The sequence below is a fragment of the Mytilus trossulus genome, chromosome 4 (assembly GCF_036588685.1).
Source record: "Mytilus trossulus isolate FHL-02 chromosome 4, PNRI_Mtr1.1.1.hap1, whole genome shotgun sequence".
Taxonomy (NCBI): domain Eukaryota; kingdom Metazoa; phylum Mollusca; class Bivalvia; order Mytilida; family Mytilidae; genus Mytilus; species Mytilus trossulus.
Window position 1 is genome coordinate 67,444,920 of NC_086376.1, and position 21,397 is coordinate 67,466,316.

At 32.3% G+C, this 21,397-nt stretch overlaps 1 protein-coding gene across 1 annotated transcript; it reads left to right on the top strand.

The window, feature by feature from the left end:
• Positions 1–7,278: 7,278 nt before the first annotated feature.
• Positions 7,279–18,482, top strand: LOC134716763 (uncharacterized). Its single transcript, XM_063579769.1, has 4 exons — positions 7,279–7,294; positions 9,851–9,980; positions 16,187–16,446; positions 18,340–18,482. Exons 1-4 carry the CDS (start codon positions 7,279–7,281, stop codon positions 18,480–18,482), a joined length of 549 nt encoding a protein of 182 aa, XP_063435839.1.
• The last annotated feature ends 2,915 nt before the right edge of the window (positions 18,483–21,397 follow it).

The window sequence follows — 21,397 nt, forward strand, 5'->3', positions numbered from 1 at the left end:
CTTTTTCTTCTATACGGTAGCGGTTTGTATATAATAAATATAGGAAGATGTGGTGTGAGTGCCAATGAATATGATTAGTCTATTTTATGGTTTCGTGGATTATTGAGATGAAACGCTATAATTGCAGAATCGAGTCTAAAAAAAAGACACCTTTTTGCGTTATTTCTATTAAAAATGTGTCCACTGTTGATGTGAATCAATACAGTTTAGTTTGTCTTTTTACTTTCACGCAGCTTCGATAAAAAAAAATGCGCTGATTTCATACCATATAGATCAATCAGATATAGGTTAGTAATCAAACACGCGTTTCATCATCGCTGAATTCACAGAGGTCCTGGTGTCGGCAATTTAAAAAGACAACAAAAACCATTTACGACAAAAGACATGATTTCAGCTTTCCAATTGTGAACATTTCATTTCTTAGTAGCAACATTCCAGCAGCACCTGCATACGGGGTATATATATATCTCCAAATTAATACGAGATTCCTGTGCTTGCATTTCCTATCATGATTTTATTGAGAGAGGGTTGCTGCTCACAAGGAAGATATTAAACCAAGAGTTACAAATGGTGTAGTTGAAATCATCCCTTCGTAAATTTTACGGACGCCATCACGAATTGGTTGACCTTTATGGAATAACCGTTTCACAAATGATATGTTCCTTACTACAATCCTCTTCCATATCATAAATGTGACCCACCGAATTAAATTATTTACCAAATTTGTTATAACATGAGCAACACGACGAGTGCAACATGTGGAGCAGGATCTGCTTACCCTTCCACTGGATATGAGATCACCCCAGTTTTTGGTAGGTTTCGTGTTGCTTATTCTTTAGTGTTCCATGTTTTGTCATGTGTACTAACTTAAACTGACAAGGCCATGGCTTATAATGAAACAAGACAAACAAACAATAGTACACTAGAGACAACTTAGAAAACTAAAGAATAAGCAACACGAACCCTACCAAAAACTGGGGTTGATCTCAGGTGATCGGGAAGGGTAAGCAGATCCTGCTCTACAAGCTAGTTTACCGTTCCTTTCAGTCTACAAGGTATTGGAGAAGGATGGAAAAGAACCGGGGATGGTTTACTTGTATGTATTGTGATATTTCTGAAGAAAGAAGGCTGTTGTGCATAGATCTGTATCAATTAAGTATGACACGACAGGAATTGGACTTCAAAAACAGTAGAAAACAATCCCCTATCCCATACCAAGAGCCATGTTGTCTATGTGAAAGATGATATGCAGTAGTGAGATCACACAAAAAAAGTTGTTTTCATAGATGATGACAACATTTATTTGGTTTTGATTTGCTCTGGAATTTGTTAAAATTACAGGGTTCCTTTCGTTTGGGGTGAGGGGAATTTAAGTACGCAGTCACGATTAATTATTTAACCTTCGTCAAAATTTATCAAACTGCTATGTATTTGGGATGTTTAAATACGCAACCTCTGTTTAAATTACTCTACCGTTATCAAATTTGAAATAGTATACCATCTGAGATCATTCAGTGTTTTATATTGTTGTAACATCTTAACTGTCGTCACTTATGGAATTTTAGAATTGTGCCAGTTCAAATCGCAAATTACTATTTTTTTCTTTTGAAACGTTAAATTGTGCATGATAAAATAAACAGTTGATAATTCAGCATCAAATGAACAATTAAAGTCAGTTTATTGCATTCGATTTTCGGAAGAAAAAACAGGATTGGTTTTTAACATTTCAGTCTGTTATCTTAAAGATAGGTCCATTACAACATTTTCAAATATCTATTTAACACTTTGAGCAATACTTAAAATAATATGTGAAAAAGTCATTTTGTAAAATATAAGCAATCAATACTCGCCCATCACACATTGCTTGACTCTTAGCGAAGATTTCTGGAGATGAAGTTACACTCTGACCCGCCGATTATTCATGTCTGATATCCGTTTTGGAATTTTGAATAGCGGTATACTACTGTTGCTTAATTGGGTTGTTATCATGGGATTGTCACATTTCGTAAAGAAATCAATGTAATTCCTGAACATTTGGCTTCGGATTAAATTGGATTCTATATATGTATCCTATTCTACAAATGATTAGTGTGTTTGAAAAGGTTTACAGTGGGTCGTTTATTTTCCTCTTATCAATTGGTTTACTCCGGTTATTTTTGAGAATTTATCATAACTACATTTCAAATGAAATTTATGAGCTTCGTAAATTGTCACCTCATTTATGTAATTTTTTGTATATAGAAAACATGTAATGAAACAAGATTAAAAGATACAATGTAGTTTGTAAAATTTTGATTGTTGGAGATACTAAGTGTTTTTTAGTTAGAGATTTGGAAATTTGGGTCTATAATGCTAAATGCAAATTCTTACTTCATTTAAGCTTGTTAATCTATTCCATTGGCGCGTCACTGATGATCCTTTTTGCGTTTAGATAGACAATAACTGTTCAGTATCTTTAAATATCAGCTGTATTTGTACGAGGCTAGGAAACAAGGTGTATGCGAGCTTTTCGCGAGCTACTGCACCTGTTTCGAGCCGAGTACAAATACAGCTGATATGTGAAGACACTAAACAGTTATTGTCTTTATCCTGCAATTAATTATGTATATTGTTTGTGTTTTAAAAGACACAAAAACTAACATATTTAGCATTTATTTTCGATTTTTAATCCCTTGAGGCCCGCGTAGTAATATCAAAATCACACATTACGCTGAAGACGGGTTTTCAAAAAAGAATCTTGAATGGTCAACAATAATACATCGCTCAAGGTGATTAATTATTTATTTTAACATAACAACTAATTTCAACAGTAAAAACAAATAACAAAACATTGTGAAATTTGAAACAGAAGTGTGCGAGATGTCCTACGCTTCAGACTTGACATTCACTAAACATGCATGCTGAAATTGACATGGTTGATTTTGTAACACAATCATACACATTCAAGTTTTGAAATCGACAATTGTCATCGTCATTGGAATGCAACTGGAATACACATGCTGAGGTCACACAGGTTCAAACTCAAACAATATTCAGTCCGGCAGTGGGCAGATCTTTAAAGCGATATCTGTATAGTATACAGATACGGCATGGCGATATCTGTAGGGCTGTATCTGTATAGCAGGACACCCAATTGCAGGATAATATTTTTTATCCTGGTATCTATGATGTATCAATTAAATTATACATTCTAATGAAAGTTATTTACAATAGTGTATTTATTATTAATTATATCACCATTTCATCATCCAATGGACAATCTTTCAGACTGATCAGTCTCTTTTCTATTGTATATCGGCATATGATTTCCTCATTTAGAAAGTGGTTTTAATCAAATCTTTTTTATGTTATAAAAAAATTTCAAAAGTACACTTATAAAGTTACCGGAACCAATTTTACTGTTACAGTTTTTTCGCGCTTTTCGCAAAATAAATTTGTCTCCACTGAGAAAGTTGAAGAGCTTGTAAATCCAAAATATCCTAAGAAAAACCAATCCCAGACCAAGAAAAATATCTATGCAAAAGGAGGATACATTCATGAAATCAAAATTTCATAACACCAAATTAATAAGAAACGCTTTTCCAATTATTAATCCAAATAATTAAGTCTCTCGTTTCCTAACGTTTTCAAAATGCTTGCATGTAATACTGAAATTTTTACAAAATATCAGAAGACTTTTTATTACAAAGGCCACCTGACAGGAACCAGTCACTGTTACCAATATGTTTTGATTTATAGTAATAGCCAAGATAACTCTCAATTCAGGTTCATGAGTAATTGGTTCAAACTAGCAAGTTAGACAAATCTGATTTAAAAACCAGTCTGAAAACATGATACAAGTTGCTTTCTTAAATAACATGATAAAGAATCTTCCGCATGACCATTTTCTATGAGCACTATGAGCACTGTTCCCAATTGTATTTCTTATCAATTCTAGTTTAAATTTGTGCTTTTACATTTCACGCAGTTTATTGTTATTAAACATTTTGTACGCCAAATTCGAATACATATTTATCTGATATATTTTTTAAACGCCTAGAACGTGTTTTGTCATTACCAGGTCTATCAGTAGTCCTGGTGCCGAAACGGTCCAAAGGCCGAATCATTGTGTAACTGTGGAGCACTGAATGGCAAAAGTTCAAGAAAATTATGCTTTTGTCTAAATAAGGGGACGACCATTTGATATTCAGGGGGGGGGGGTGGAGGGGAGGAGGATTTTAGATAATTAGATAACTCAGCCTTGATAATCACAAAAATAAATGGTTTGTTCTGTGGTAGTTTGAAAATAAATTACCTGACTTGCAATGTATTACAAATAAATAACTCAGCAGGTCTAATCGAAAATATGAGATGGCACCAGATTTTTCATAAATTCATCTTTTTCCCGAAAAAAATAATCTCGAAAAACTTCCCAAATCTTTTAAAAATAAAAGAAGAAGACTATTTCAATATACTTGAAATGTCTGCAAATAAGTTTCATTTAACTTGAGGTATATTTTCTCAGGAACACTTAACTCACTTTTATTACAGGGTCGTAACTACATTTCGGCAAATGACTCATGTAGGAAATAGCAATTTAGTTTCATTTAACTTGAGGTATATTTTTTCAGGAACACTTACCTCACAATTATTAAAAGGCCGTAACAACATTAAGGCAAATGCCTCATGTAGGAAATTTCAAAACCAAACGCTTGTCTACATATCGAATTGTGTTTACGGCAAGTTCTGTTCTCCCTAAGATGTAGCCCTTGATTTTTCGGGATCAATGTTTCTTATTTATTTGTCTTTTGTTCATTGACTGCACTTATGTATTCTCTTAATGTTGCATTCCTTTCGTTATTTAGTAATGTTGTTATTAACTTGATCATGAGTTTAAAATAGAAGCCACAGCTTTAACTATGTGAATTACAGTTTTGCTTTATCATGCATATTGGTATTTTGAAGTTGCCCTAGAAACTAAAGTCTTACAGTGAATCTATACATTTTTCTTTGAGACCAAAATATTGTCGAAAAAATTACTTGCATTTTCAGATTAAGAAAGAGTATGGGGAACACCCAGAGAGCATGATATTGCATCATTTGTTCTATAGCTTCTTGAACCTTCAGTGGCTCCAAAACCCTCAAATTTTTGGGCCTTGCTCCACTCGGCGGAACATGTTTGCCAATACTTTAAAAAAAGGCTAGATACAACCCAACTGTGCTTCTGTTTATGTATGAAATACATGTATATGCAGTTGGGATTAAAGAAGAATCATTTCTGCAGAGGAGGAGGATCAATTCTCTTAAATGGTACACAATGACTTGACTATACATGTATTATTTATAATAAACAAATAATTTAAAAATTGTATGTTTTCGAATATTATAAACATAGTTGTGAAAATAAACAATCAGTCCCTTGCTTTAATGAAAATGAAAAATCTTGCTTCAATAGTGCAGAAAATAGATTGCCTGTCCTCCTAGTTTACAAAAATAAATAACCGATCCAAAACAAATCCTCCTGCCCCTCTACCCCACCCCATCCCCAAGAATAACAAATGGTCGTCCCCTAAGCACATTTGTGTAGAAAAATATTGAGTGTATTGATTAATTCTTTACTTACAGAACATAATCAAATAAACATTCAGAGGTTGAACATATAGGCATAAACGAAGTGTTAAAGACATTAGTTTGTCAATGATATTGACATGACCCTTAATTAGTGTATATTCCATTCATGTAGCCCTTTTCACAAAAAAAAATTATAAGTGTAAAATTAATCTTACAATAAAAATATTTAGTTTAACAGTTAAGGAATATTTAAGACTTAAGATAAATTTTACTCTTAAGATTTTTTGTGAAAAGGGCTATTTTGGTCTTGTCGAAAATATTATCCAGTGTACAAAACTGTAATAAAACAATCTAATGGATCAAAAGATAAAGTTGTGTCAGATGTGACTACGCTCATCTTTGATTGTGATAGAAACACCCGAATGTTTTGAATAATTCGAACGTTAAATTTACAGAATATGAGCAAACTGTATAAACATACATTTACTGAAAATGCAAATAAATAAATAATAAAAAAAAAGAAAATGCAAATAAATGGCTAAACACAATAGATTTGATTGATAATATAGATGTTCGATTTTGGAAATATAAAATACCGACAAGTGATTGGAATCCCAATGGGAACAAAACATGTCCCTTCTTGTACAGTGGTATTCACTCAACGGTATTGATCATAAATGTATAACTCAAATTCATAAGACCCTACGAAACACACCTTGATATATGCTTGAACAATAAATGCAGATACGTAGCTCATGCATTGTCTGTAAACAATCCAGGTGTTTCAAATAAAACGAATAAATGTGAATATATATATGTATACCATATGTCACTTAAACAGTCAACAAAGACATTGATAACTAAAAGGCATATAAAGTGCAATCGACATACATAAACAATAGATATATATAAAAAAAATAAGGTGATGTGATATGATTGCTAATTACTTTCCACAAATATTCAAATGAAGTAAATGTTAGCAATTATAGCCAATTATAGCCAATCGTATGGCAATCAGTAAAAAAAACCCACCGTGCAGTCGGCTTCAAAATATGCCAAACAATTTGAATCTAAAATCTAAAAACTTTTTCTTCTCTCTAACTCTGAATTGTACATAACTTATGTAATGAGAAAATAAAGATAAAAGATTGCTCAGAACACACAATAATTCACTGCATGATTAAAAGTGAAGGTCACTGTCACAAGAATATTCAGTAAACAAATTCAAATCGAGACACTGTAAGACACGTTGATATAGCAAATGACCAAGCAAAATAATCATGGCTTTGCAATCGCAATTTCTGTTTTTGTTTTTATCTGCTTGTAAGTATTGTTAAAAACTGTTAAGGCTTATCATTTATAGATTGATTCTATATACTGATTTTATGAATAGGTTACGGTAAAGAAATAAAGAAGTTTAGGGGTGCACAACATCCTCTTTCCGTCGTTGAAAAAATATTTCATACTTGATCAAGTAAGTGTTTATTTTTTTTCAAGATAATTTTGGGTAATTTAAAAACTTTAACTTTAAAAACGATTCATCACTTTCACCAAAATGGTGAATTTTTGATTTTTTCCTTTCAAATGGTCACTAACTATGAAAAGTTCGAAGACAAATTTAATTATAATCATATATTTACAAATAGACTGTGTATTTTCGTCCTGTCCTCCTGGCTGGTTGGTTGGTTTCAATACATCGTGTTATATGTTCCATCAGCAATCGTTATCATGGCTGCAGGCATCGGTAAGTAAAGACAATACTCACCATAACATTGTTTTTGCTCATGTGGCCCAAAGGTCCAAAAGAACTTTTCATTCGTCGTCGTCGTCGTTTCATTCGTAGTCATTCAAAAAACATTTTCTCTAGTTGGCCAAATTTAACATAAACTAGTCACAACCATCAATGGAGTATCTAGTTTAAGACATGTGTCTGATGCTCCTGATTGCCATCAAACATACACAATATGAATAACAATAGAACATAGGGGTAAAGTTTATTTTTTGAAATACTAGCTTAAAGGCTTTTCTACCCCAGTAATAGATTACTTCAGCTGTATTTGGTAAACTTTTAGGAAATTGGTCATCAATGCTTTTCAACTTCGCACTTATTTGGCCTTGTAAACTTTTTTGTATTCGAGCCTCGGTGATGAGTCTTTTTAAGACGAAACGCGCGTCTCGCGTAAATACAAAATGTAATCCTGGTATCTATGATGAGTCTATCAACAACCACTGTGTCGATGCCAGTGCTGTTTGAGTTTTAATTCCCCGAGGGTATCACCATCCCAGTAGTCAGCACTTTCTGTGCTGACATTAATTATCATTGATATGGTCATATTTATAAAGAAACTGTTTACAAATAATTCAATTTTTGAAATACTAATGCTTTTCTACCACAGGAACAGATTACTTTATCTGTATTTGGTAAACTTTTAGGAATTTTTGTCATCAATGGTTTTCGACTTCGTACTTTATTTGGCCTTTTTAACTTTTTTGGATTCGAGCGTCACTGATGAGTCTTTTGTAGACGAAATACGCGTCTTGCATAAATACAAAATTTAATCCTGGTATCTATGATGAGTTATTCTATTAGTACAATGATCGGCTAGACGTGATCTACAAATGAGTCAACATAATCGAAATCGTTGGACGACTTAATTTTAAGTTATTGTCAATAAAAAAAGTTTTACTATTTTAACCATCTACTAGTATTTGCGTTTTGGTCAAAGATCTTAAAAATATATAACTTTAAAAGCAAAATAGTTAATAAGACAAGATCTGCAATTAAGACTAACAGCCAAACCCGACAATCGAATCCCTATTGTAATTTCTGTTTATGAAAACTTTTACGTTAATCACTATAAATAGCAAAACTAATAAGGAGAAAAACAAGATCTACACTTAAGTTAAATCCCAACATCAATGTTAAACTCCTTATAGAAGTAATTCCTCTTTTATGACGATTGTTTTAGCTAAATTTTTGTAATTGCTTTAAGCCAAAACTGAAGGAGATAAAGAAATGATCAGCAATATAAAATCCACAAAACACAATTTAGTGTCTTAAATTCCATTCTAGTCCACAATGTTGGAGAGTGTACATTGTTGTAAATGCACATAGGCATCAGTTAGCTAGCTACATATGCTCTTTCTGGTTCTGTTTCTTTTCGTAATGACTTTAAAGATACCTTCAAAATAACACTTTAGTGAATCGGCATGAGCAATAGTCATAAAGATACATAGAGTACTCAGGATGAATCTTACATTTTCAGTGTTATTAAAAAATCTCAAATTATTTTAACCGAGTTAATATACGTTAATTGCACTTTCTTTTAATTTGTCGAAAATAAGAAAATATGCGTCTTTAGTTTAATTAAAAATTTGAAAAAAACAATGATTAAGGATTAAGTCGTGTCTATATATGATTTGGCTGTAATTAATATTAATGGGCGATGATACTTTTCGTGCATTAACTATGTCAAACAGGTAGTTGCGCTTACTATGTGAAGACGTCTTCTGCTTTAAAGAAAATTAACACATGGTTTCAATTGTTAACAAAACATTTACTGGAAATTATTTGTTACCTTGAGATTTTCTTCAAGGTTAACAGATAAGACCTTGAAGCTTATTCTGTATGAGTTAAATGAGAAGAAGGGCACATGGTTTCTTTAAACTTCGTGGTATTCTGCCATGTCTTTTTGAAAAGGTGAAACTTGACAATTGTTTTGGAAAACTTTTAACTAATGCAACAAATGTTAAATGGTGCAATTTCGATAATCATAAATAATCATATTTTCTAAGTTGTATAAAAATTATGTTCAACAAATCTAAGAGAAAATGTAATAATGCTTTTTATAATTACTTTGCAGCATTACTATCTGTCATTAGGTGGACATTAAGCTCGAATTGAAACTGAAGTAGAAAAAAATTTAATCCACGAAGAATTAAAGCATTTACCAGGTGAGCGACTTATGTTAATTAAATTGAGGGGACATACAGTACTTAATAACGATACAAGACGTATTTGGATACTCCTCATTCTATAATAGCTATAGAGTATTATAAAACAAAACACTGAAGTAACGTTTGTGAGATAACTTCAAATGAAATTGTAAACCAACTAATTTTGTAAGCAATTCATTTACTCGACTTTCGCAAATACAAAAATAACCAGAAAATGAATCATTGCAAATTTGAATTTTCTGTTACAAAAACATTGATCATCCCGTCTCGAGATGTCTGAACACATGTATATTAGAGATAATTTGGTTAATAGTCATTGATGTTATGTTTCTATATTAAAAAGGTCAGTATTGGCTAGATGGAATAGATGATGTTGTTGAATCCGAATGGCGCTGGGCATCAACATATGGTAAAATAGAGCCAACATTTTGGTACCCTGGAGAACCAAACCAACTCACAACAGAGGAAGTTTTGTATGGAAATACAAAACGCATACCGAGGCCTTTGGAATGACTAGGGGTGTTCTAAACATGAATATAGTATTTGTGAAAAAGAATTTTCACGGTAATTAACAATACTATGCTGATGAAATAAAATATAGAATTTCTAATTGAGTTCTGAGACTTTATTTATGAAACAGATAAAAAATAATTGTTTATAGGCTTATAACTAAGCTAGCTAGATATTTTATGTACACATAAAAAACATTTCATTGGTAATTATTTGGTCATACAGTACATACAAAAAGTGTGTTGTTTGTGGTCTTTTTGATATTTTGGATTGTTTCTTCATATTTGAATTAGGGCTTGAAACGTTAATTGCTTGAAGTGCAAAACTACAAGCAAAAAAATAACGCAAACACAGCTTTATTTCGTTATCATGTTATAAATTTGAACACGTGAGTCAAGACTTTTTCAAACGTTATATATTTCTACACGATGTATTTTAATAAAGATATAACTGCCTCTAATCCTTTTTAGATAAGGCTTGGCTTATATTTATCTTGTCCAAAAACTAAGAGAAAAACATATTATAGGGCATTCGTAAAACAAAAAGAAGATAGTTGTAATTACAATAAACAGGCCGGACAGCTGCCACAACTACTGGGAAAACATTTTCGATAGGAGTTGAATCCATTTGAGGTTGACAATTTAAAATCAAAACTAGACGAATTAAGTTCGCATTCTTTTGTGTTGGCGTTGTAGTTAAAACCAGTACATTCCACAAGGGTGCGACATTTGTCAGAGAATTGAAGTCTAGATCTAACGACTTGACAGTAGCCAAAAATATTGTTTCAACTGCCTTGATATCTTTTGTGCTACACGTGCTGAAATGAATAACAAAGGTGTCTGCAACTGAAAGAGAAGTATGGTTATTAGTCCAAATTTTAAGTTTAACGTATATGTGTCAATATAAAAGCTTGACGTAGTTTCATCTGTAATTTCTATTTACAATTTGCTTTAGTGTGTATGTCAGAGGCCGAGTCTCTCTTATGGAGCTACATATTTGATAAATGCAAATGCATAATTTTTTTACAAAAATCAGTTTAAACGTTGGCTAACTAGCCTCCTTTCAAAATCCTGTATCCGCATCTTTACGTAGCGAAAAATTATATTAATTGACATTTGAAAGCAAAAAATGAGAAAAACAATATTTGGCGACAGGTCTTTTCCTCCGCCGACATGACGCTGCCATTCACTGGTTGAAAAACATGTCCGTTTTCGCTGGCATTTTAATCAAGTGTCGTCTCTTTCCTTTCATCAGGGTTCACGAATCGATCATCATTTGATGGTTTTAGGTTTTTTTTATATTCTATTTGATGTTCTAAGTAATTGCTGTTATTTGTAGGTTATACTTTGGACAAATCTGTATATTTATTCTGTGGTTTTTTTTTGGCGTTTCTTTGTAGTGTCATTGACGTTTACCATAAATCTTAGTATAATTTACAATATGTAGACTTACCATCAAATATCTTCCAATCTCCATCAGATCCATGTTTAGTCATTAAGCCAATAGCATTTACTGTGAATTGGCGCTGATCGATCCAGTCTGCTAATATATATTTGTCTAGATATATGCCTCCGCCTAGTTTCAAATGTCCGTTTTTCCAACTTATCCAGAACTGTCGATATTTTGAACAGTCCATGAGCTGTGAGTTCGTTTTATTAAAAAATACTTCACTCCTGGTTCTCCTTAGGGAAACGCCATCATTGAGTAAGCCAATAACAACTTTGTAGTAGTTGTTTGGGGCATTAAAGGTTCGTGTTTCACTCAGTGCTACGTAAACATTACTACAAGCTTTTATCATAAAATTCATAAATGATCGATTTGTAGTGTTTAATACATTGTCGGACAACTGTTTGTATAAAATCAAGAATTGATCTCTCATATCACCCTTGTTTTCTGTGTGGATGTAGTTTTGACACCAAAGCAAATGAAAAGTTGTGTATTAAATGTTCGAAAAGCATGATTTGACAGTTGCAAAGCAGTAAAATTGCACGAATTGGACATATCACCAGCTTAAACTATTTGATTCATGGGTTAAATTTTTTTTTTTTTTTTTTATTGTTGTAGATTTTTTTATGTATGAATACTCAGTTGAAAAAACAATATCAGAATGTAGTCTCGAATATTTCTAATCCAGTAAAAAATTGAAGTTTTTTTAAATCGTTCGATTTAAGGTAGATCATAAGTATATATTTTTTGAGACAGAATTCTCTTATAATTTGCCAAAATGAAGATTTTACTATGATTTTTTCAAAAATTTAATAAAAAGAAGTAAGAGTCACCGTGCTCTATTTCAAGCTATGAGTCGTTGAAAATTGCCAAAATTTGATTAGTTTGTTCATGAAAAGATAGAATTTCAAAACAAATTGTGATTGATATTTGTTAACATATTTTGTTTAATACGATTAATTAACAAGTTTTCTTTATATAAAAAAAACCAGTCTGACCATGAAATTGCAAATATGTCTCCAAATTTGCAGATTCAGTGGTTGTTTTTGGGGTTGCCTTCCATATTTGCTTTTTTTTTTTTTTTTGTACATAAATCAGCTATTGGCATTTTTCATTTACATTTTGCCATGTTGGGAACTTCATTGGGTTTTCTCTTGTTCAAGGACGTACAATGACCTATAGTTTATATCTGATGAATAGTTGTCTTTTAGCAATCATACCGCATCTTTTTATTTTTATTTTATGATGAAAATACATTGAGGTCCCAACATGCTAAAAAGGCAAAAATTAGTTGTACCTGGAACAACTTTTCTAAAAGGGGGATCCACTTATTTTTAATAATATAAAAGATGATCGATTGAAGTCCATGAATATTCACAAATATATTAAAACATCAAAAACTGTCCAAGATCTTTCCCGAGGTACCTGTACTGGCTTTCCGCAGGCCCAAAAGCCTAATGGACTTGCTGGTGAGAGCTGATTTATCTCTTCAAGCAAGCTCTTCATAATTGGGCTCTTGTGAGGGTTGTGGAAACAAACGATGTCTGACTTGCAAACAAATACTGATTACCCAGACTTTGAACTGTCTCTCCACTGGTACTAAATACACCATATTTTGCAATGTTAATTGCAATACTACAAATGTTGTGTATCTCCGTCAGTGTAAATGTGGTAAACAGTTTGTTGGCGAGTCAGAACAGCCGTTTCAGTAACGAATGAACGGTCATCGTAGCGACTACGAATGCAAACCAGACCTCCCTCTTAGTCGACATTTGAAATCCTCTGGCCACACTAAGGCAGATGTCATGCAATCAACTGTCCATTACAATCATCGATCACAACACTGCTTGGTCTAGTGAGGATAGACTTACTTGGGAAAGATTTTGGATAAGAAATTAATAACTTTGGCGCCAAATGGGATAAATGAAAAGATGTTCGGTTTGAGTTTTTTATTTGTATTTTCGAGATTGTAACAGTTTAATCTAAGTAGACTGGTAAATGATTCATTCAACATCACACTCATATATACGGATGAAGGATATCTGTTATCCGAAATATTTATAAATAAGTTAACACATAACTCTTTGTTGTAGAAGGGTATAAACAGCACAAACAACATTTTCCAAAAGACCAAAAAAGTTAAAAAGGATATTTAAACAAAACGCAATTGACTAACAGGTCGAACAACTGATGTTCTTTAACCCTGCTGACTGCCATTGACGATTGCCAAATAAAATTGATCACAAGATGTTACAAAATGGATCTTAATATAAATTTAATACTAAACAGAAAACAAATATATATAAAATATATTTATACAAATCCGACATCAAATGTTTATTCTGTTTTGCTACCATGACTATAAGAAATCAAATTAGATGACAGTTAGTAAATTACACTTCAAAAACAATTTAAAATTATGCGTGCCTTTATGACGTCGTTTACCAGATAGAGGGGATCGCCTGTATACCTGTATTAGTAACCTTCGTCAAGCCTCTTAGTGTTCGTCATTGTGCAGGATCAACTAGAAATAATATTTGTTCCGTAGGAACATGTACCTCATCACAATTCCCTTATGATAGCAGTGCATGATATCAATTATAAATATTTAATTTGCAGAATAATTCGTTCAATATAGCATTATGATTTCCCCATAAATCGCCAAACAAAGGAACGGAAGTGACGACGTCCATAAACGTACGAATGCTGTTCACTAAAAACAGTTTTTGACGGATTTCCAACGAACTCGAAAGTTGTCTATTGCAATGGGGAATGGAAAGTCAATTGAATATTTTCCCGCGTAAAAGTCATACATTAAACGTAATACACCATTTTTAGGGCTATACTGTCGTTAATAACTAAGTTATTTTGTCACAGTAAAAGATAGCATACAAATGTAATTTATATATAATTATAATGATTTTGAACTTAATCACTATATCTGAAAAAAATACTAATTCTCGCAAACAACGCTAAATAATATACATTTACTCGACTCGGAATCTAAAAACCCGTAAGATATAATAGTATGGAATTGAACCAATGTGGAATCAATAAAGATATCACGAATCGCCAAAAAAAATGCACAGTACTCAAAAGCATTCGGGTACCTAAAAATCAGCCCAATTACCAATTCGCTGGTCAGCTTTTCATATCCCCAAACAGCTGCAATGTAGCAACTTAAAATAAGTTAAGTATATCTGCGAGCACACTTATAAAACAGAAAAATACATCCAACAAGAGAAAAGATTGAAAAACTGTCAGTAAAAAGCATGAACATATATCTTTTTAAACACGTTGTACACAGTAGATTTGAAACTAAAAAGTGCTATAAAACAGTAAGACAAAAAAACAAACAAACAAAGAGTTTAACAGTCTAAATTCATTACAAAAGCACTATCTACTGCCTAAGCAGAACAATAACTTTTCGAACCATTCCAGAAGTGTTTCAGACATCTGTTCAATTGAGAAACGGTACTACTATTAAAAAAAATTGTTTACCATACCTTGTTGTGTATAATCTTGGCATGTTACTGAACCTGAAAGCATACATGTATTTTGAATTGTTCGTAAAGATTAATGACAGGAAATCGACAAAATTTAACCATCGTACTTTTTCGTATTCCAACGTTTTCCCCCAAAAAATATTGAACAGATATTTTATGTTCAGTAAGGACATTGGCAACATGAATATCAGTCGATAGAAAGTCATAACTCCCTGAGCCTCTAGTACTGCAAACCAACATATTTTCGCGGATGCTTAATTTAACGTTTTACTCTTTCTAGCCCACAACGCGGCTATTTAATTTCGCGATTTTCTATTTAACTGTATGTATTTTAGTAATGAAAGATCCATGTTTTACATATTCTCGATAATCTATACTTGCGCTATTTTTCTGCTCGCGAAAGTCGCGACGATAAATTGCTCGTGAAAAAAAAATGGTTTACAGTATTCATTATCAAATCTTGTTTTCAAATATTCTCCGCTAACATGTATTTTAAATTAAACCGATTATCAAAAGGGATCTTCATAAAATTCAATTTAATTTCATTAAAGTGTTTTTCACTTTCAAGAAAAATGCTTTTAAATTACGCACATTGACGTATGCTCCGCCAATATTATAAAACGGAAAAGCGTGTTGGCAAATATCAGGACCGAGTGGGGGTGGGGGAATAAATGTTTGTCTTTTTCCATACACCAAGACGAATGAATGTATTAATCAGATCAAAGATATATATATAAAGTGAAGTCAGAAAGAAGCTTCGTAAATCGTTTTTGTGCGTTTATTGATTTTAAAAAGGCATATAATACCATCAATAGAATTATACTATGGTCCAAGTTTCCAAGTTAAACGTTATTGGTGTAGCTGTAAATTTTTGTGCTGCTATACAGTCTATTTATTCAAATGCATTTTGTTGAGTTCGATTAAACGGCAATTTATCAGAATGGTTTAATGTCATCAGTGGCCTTAAACAAGGATGTCCATTATCACCTTTGTTAGTTAATCTCTGTATAAATGACCTAGATTCATTCTTGAAATCATATGAGTGTGGTATTGATATTGATGATGAAAAGGTGTGTATTTTGCTTTATGCTAATGATGTGGTTTTACTAGCAAATGATGAAAAAAGAATTACAAATTCTGTTAAATGCATTAGATACATGGTGTTGAGATAATTGTATGACTATTGATTCCAAAAAGTGTAATATTGTGAATTACAGACCACCTTCTGTTAATAAGTCACATGTTGAATTTATATGTGGGAATGATATCATTGAATATTCTACTACTTATACATATTTAGGTTTAGTTTTAAGTGAATTTTTAGATTATAATGTAACTGCTGAAGCTGTTTCAGCATCTGCAAATAGAGCACTTGGCCTTGTTATAGCTAAGTGCAAAATCTTTGGTGGTGTTACTCATAATGTCTTTTCAAAATTATATGAGAGTTCGGTGCTTCCAATTGTTGAATATGGTGCTGGTATTTAAGGTTTCTTTTATAAATGCAATCCATACTAGAGCTTGCAGATTTGTTCTTGGAGTGGGTAATTATACTCCATATGCTACAGTTGCAGGGATATGGGGTGGATACCTATCTTTCAAAAATAATGGCAATGCTGAATTCGACTATGTTGCCGTTGGAACAATATGAGTTCTGATCGTTTAAACAGAAAAAATAGTAAAAACCATAAGTGTATAAAAAAATTAGAATTTTTATGTAGAAAAACATTTTCTGAGTATAATGCAGAACATTTGTGTATCATTACAAAATATGTTGATAGTACTTCAGTTGTCAATACTGTTACGTCTAAAATGTTTAGTAAATATGTCGAACAGTGGCAATGCAATTTACAGTCAGAGAAAGCTTTATCTGGTAAAGGTGGTAACAAACTTCGTACATATAATCTATTTAAGAACAGTTTTGAAACGTAAACTTATTGTAAATTATTGTAAGTTATTTTGCCAAATTTTGATGTGGTGTACCACTAAGAATAGAAACGGAGAGATTTGAAAATTATTTTAAAAAGATCGAGTCTGTGATAATTGTATGAATATTTTAGAAGATGACGCCCATGTTATTTTATCGTGTCAATGACGATTTTAGAAAAAAAATATTTGATGAAGCAACACATTTTAATAGTGATTTTATGTCTTTTGATGATACACAGAAATTAGTGTTTTTGTTTCTGATAATAATATGATTCGTAGCAGCGCCAAAGCCTGTAATCTTATTATAAATAGACGTAGAAATGTTTTATACTGTAAATAATGTTCTTGTCAATATGTTTTATTATAGACGAATTCTTTATAGATAAGTAGATGAAAATATCCTTAAGCTTTGAGTTAAGGTAAACATGCACTGCAGATAAAACAAGTACGATGATTAGAACTTGTATTTAGGAAACAAGTATGTAGAATAAATAGGCTAAATGAATCTATTCTCAGTAGTATATTGTATCTTAAGCGATCAAATACATGGTAGTCAGTGAATAAAGTATTTACTAGTACCAATGAGGTTATATTAGATAACCTACTTGCTAGTACATAAATGATGTTTCAATTAAAAATAATATGGAGCGAACAGCATATAAACAATTGAATAAAGTTAATGTATTAAAAATGTTATTTTACCAAGATAAAACAAACTTACCAAGAACAAGAAAGGCTGTGAAACGTTTTAAAACCACATTCCTATTTCTTATTCATTTGATAAGCTAAAAAAGTCGTTAAAAAATGTCTTCATATTCATTGTTTGCTTAAGAGAGCCAAATGTAAATGCTTTGTAGCAATTTAAAATAATAAATTTGAAGAATAAGGAAATGAACAGATTTACACAGTATTGTCAGCTATACAAGACTTAAAAGATTTAATATGCAGTAAACGATAGACGTGTTTTATTTTTGATGCAGTCATTGGGCAATTTTATTGTGATTAAAGCAATTATCGATAAAATAAAAAACCCACTTCCTGATCATAAATGTAACGCCGGATTTTCTGTCAATATTCAATATTATATTTATATTGAATTAAATTAGCTTTCATCCTATAATCATTCTTGTTTGTTTTTGTTTTGACATATATCTTTACAAGTAAAATATATGAATTTAGACTGTAGCTGATAAGGTAAAAATAACAAAATCCATTTCATCTGACGTTTTAGATTGGTCTGTTATTGTGTAAACGGGGATGTTAAGAATTCAAAAACATAAATTCCCGCCATGTCTGGTTTCCTCCACTGATTGAAAAAAACCAACAGTTACACAAAAAACAACACCCTAAAAAGAATCACGAATAAATCATGGGAAATTTTTCTAGAAATAAGGATCTTCTCTTATATAGATTCATCTACATTATTAAATGTTTAACTCTACAGGACGTTTCTGGCTAGATGGGATAGATGATGTGACTGAATCTGACATGCGATGGGCGTCAACTTATGGCAAAATAGAGCCAATATTTTGGTACCCTGGTCAACCAAGCGATTCTTCAGCTAATGAAGATTGTATGGAAACTTAATAGATGATGTGACTGAATCTGACATGCGATGGGCGTCAACTTATGGCAAAATAGAGCCAATATTTTGGTACCCTGGTCAACCAAGCGATTCTTCAGCTAATGAAGATTGTATGGAAACTTATCACATTATTAGAGGCCTTTGGAATGACACAGATTGTACTTCACATATGTTTAGTATATGTGAAAAAAAGTTTTATAGAATGACTTTCGTTAAGAAAAGGATCATTTTGCAATAAATGATTTGAATAACCGTGCATGTATTGTATTAGTATTTGTTTTATGTGAAAACCATCTTATGTACTTAAATTACAAAGACTGTATTCAAAAACGTCTAATGTGTCCTTCGTAAGTCTAATAACTTTCTCATGGGCCTTGATCTTTTAAAAAATAAAAACCAATACCTCTTATTTTATTGAGTGCGTCATTAACGACTTGTTTTATTTTCGTAATAGTTATTTTGATCTTCCTCAGCTGAGTAGCCTTATAATACATTTTAAAATGTTTTATTGTTTTCTCATGCGACGCTTTGCCGGCGGGGGATACAAATACCGGGGCGTCTACTTTCCGGTCTTGTGTCCGCTTTCATGTATATAATACAATGACATACTTGCATCATAATTATTTTAACTAAAAATAGAATAACATTCAACCTACCTCCACGATTTCTTCATACCTTAGTGGACTAACGTAACTTAAAAAAATGTATCAATTACAAGTTTTCTTTTGATTACCCCTCCTTTCTTTCACTTCATATGCATATTTTTCATTATTTCATTTTAAACAGTAAATGTGGAATGAATCTCAGAAGCCAAAAACAACAAACACTAAACACGGCTGGTAATCTACACACGCAGAAAAATTGATTCTGCAATGAAAACCGTGAGAGGATTTTCCGGTTGTGCTTGAGTGGAGTATTTTTCACCGCTTCAAAAGGTATGTACTTTCTCAATCGCAATTTTCTTATTCAACTGATCAACATATTGAAAATCGGAGAATGCTATGATGTGGTGAATATATAAACGAAGAGGTACATGTATCATTTACTGTTGTACATGGAGTTGAACTCCTACAAAATCAGCTGCCCACGAGAAATTGGCCAAAAAAGTGACATTTAAATTTTGAAATGGTTCTATTAACAGACCTACACGTTCAAATTTACTTTTTATTTGGTCAATGGGTGTGATTTTCGTTTTAGGCGGCGTGTTCGCTGTCCGGTGTTGATAAACACCTTAATCAATTGAAAAACCTCATATTTTCATTATGTCATGCGTGAGGGGATCGGTTCTAATTGCGGACATCGTAAATGTGATATCATGTCTTTATATACAAGCTTCTTTTTTTTTAGGAAATTCTAATTAGATGTCACTTTGTGCGTAGATGTGTTTGGCTTACTCGGCTGTGAATTTTATGTGCTTGTTTAGGTTGTTTTATGTTTCCGTTTTTACTCTGTAGTTAGTCACCACTTCGATTGTATCATGTTATCATATATTCATTTTATAAAAAAAATACTGGTTGCAAATATGAGTTATTCTAAATATTAAGGATGTTCTCATCCCATGAAGAAAACCCGAGCCGTAATTAGGCACAATGTTTTTGAACTTTTGGTCCTAAATGTACTTGTTTTGGCTTTCGAACTCTTTTCATCTGAGCTTCACTGGTTAGTTTTGCGTGAAAGAAACGCGAGTCTGGCGTATATTTGTTTTTAAACCTGGTACTTTTTGTTAGCTATTACAAGTGTGTTTCTCTGTCCTATATATTCTCCCATTTATATTTATTGTAGTCCTATCATGTAATGTTGTCATTTAAATGTTATATAACATTGCCATAAAAGCAGAAGGTTTGGCATGCAACAAAACAAGGCTCGTTCCACCGTTTTTCAGTCAGGGAAATGGCCATTGGTATATTATAATTCGTTAATTTCTGTGTGTGTTACATTTTAATGTTTTGTTTCTGTTGTGTCGTAGTTCTCTTCTTATATTTGATGTGTTTTCCTCAGTTTTACACCCCAGCTCTATTGTTATACTTAATAGTTTCTATTTTTGAAACACGTGTAAATTGAATAGATCTATTGTTACGAATAACAATGGATTTTGACCACAGGCTGTGACAAGCGGGGTTTCTGGAAACCCCTGCTTCTACATCCCGCAAACAAAGTCCATTGTTATTCGTAACAATAGAAATTTTGATTATTATTTAAAAAGCATGAACACAAGAAACAACTAACAGTGTTCACTACAAATTGTTTCAAAATATTAAAAAAAACCATTTAAGGAAATTCCAATAGCGAAAAAAAAATTAAGCATTTATTTTAAATTAAAAAAAATCCTTCAATTACTCCTTTGCTGAAAGTAATATTTTTTTATCCTAGTCATATATTTCTATTATAAAAAAGCGGGATTCTAACTCTCGACTCCCCCCACCCCCGTTATCCAGTGGCCGATTCGTGGTAGGGGTTCCGCGGGGACCAGATTTAAAAGATCAATGTATTTGACTTTTTGAACCCCGGTCCCTTTCTTTTGAGTTGGGAACCCCAGCTGGATCAGCCCCTCTTCCACAAAAGAGAGAGTTACGAAATATTAAATTTGTATCTTTGTATGCTGAGCGTGCCTGGAAGTCGGGTTTCTATTGTAGACACACTTATTCCTTTGTAGGTCCGAATATGAATGTTTATTCATTCTCGAGAAGAAAGGGAGGGGGGGCTTTTTTCCCCATAAAACCGTAAGATAGAAAATATAGTTATGATTACCTTTATTAAACTGATACAGGTAAGTACTTTGGGTAATAATTGCCTTTATCTTTTTAATTAGTCTCATCTACCAAATCCAACGCTTGCTAAGAAATGTCGTCCGTCTCATACCCTTCCATATTGACAACTGCATACACGGAGCATGACGTATTTTTTTGTTTTTAATATG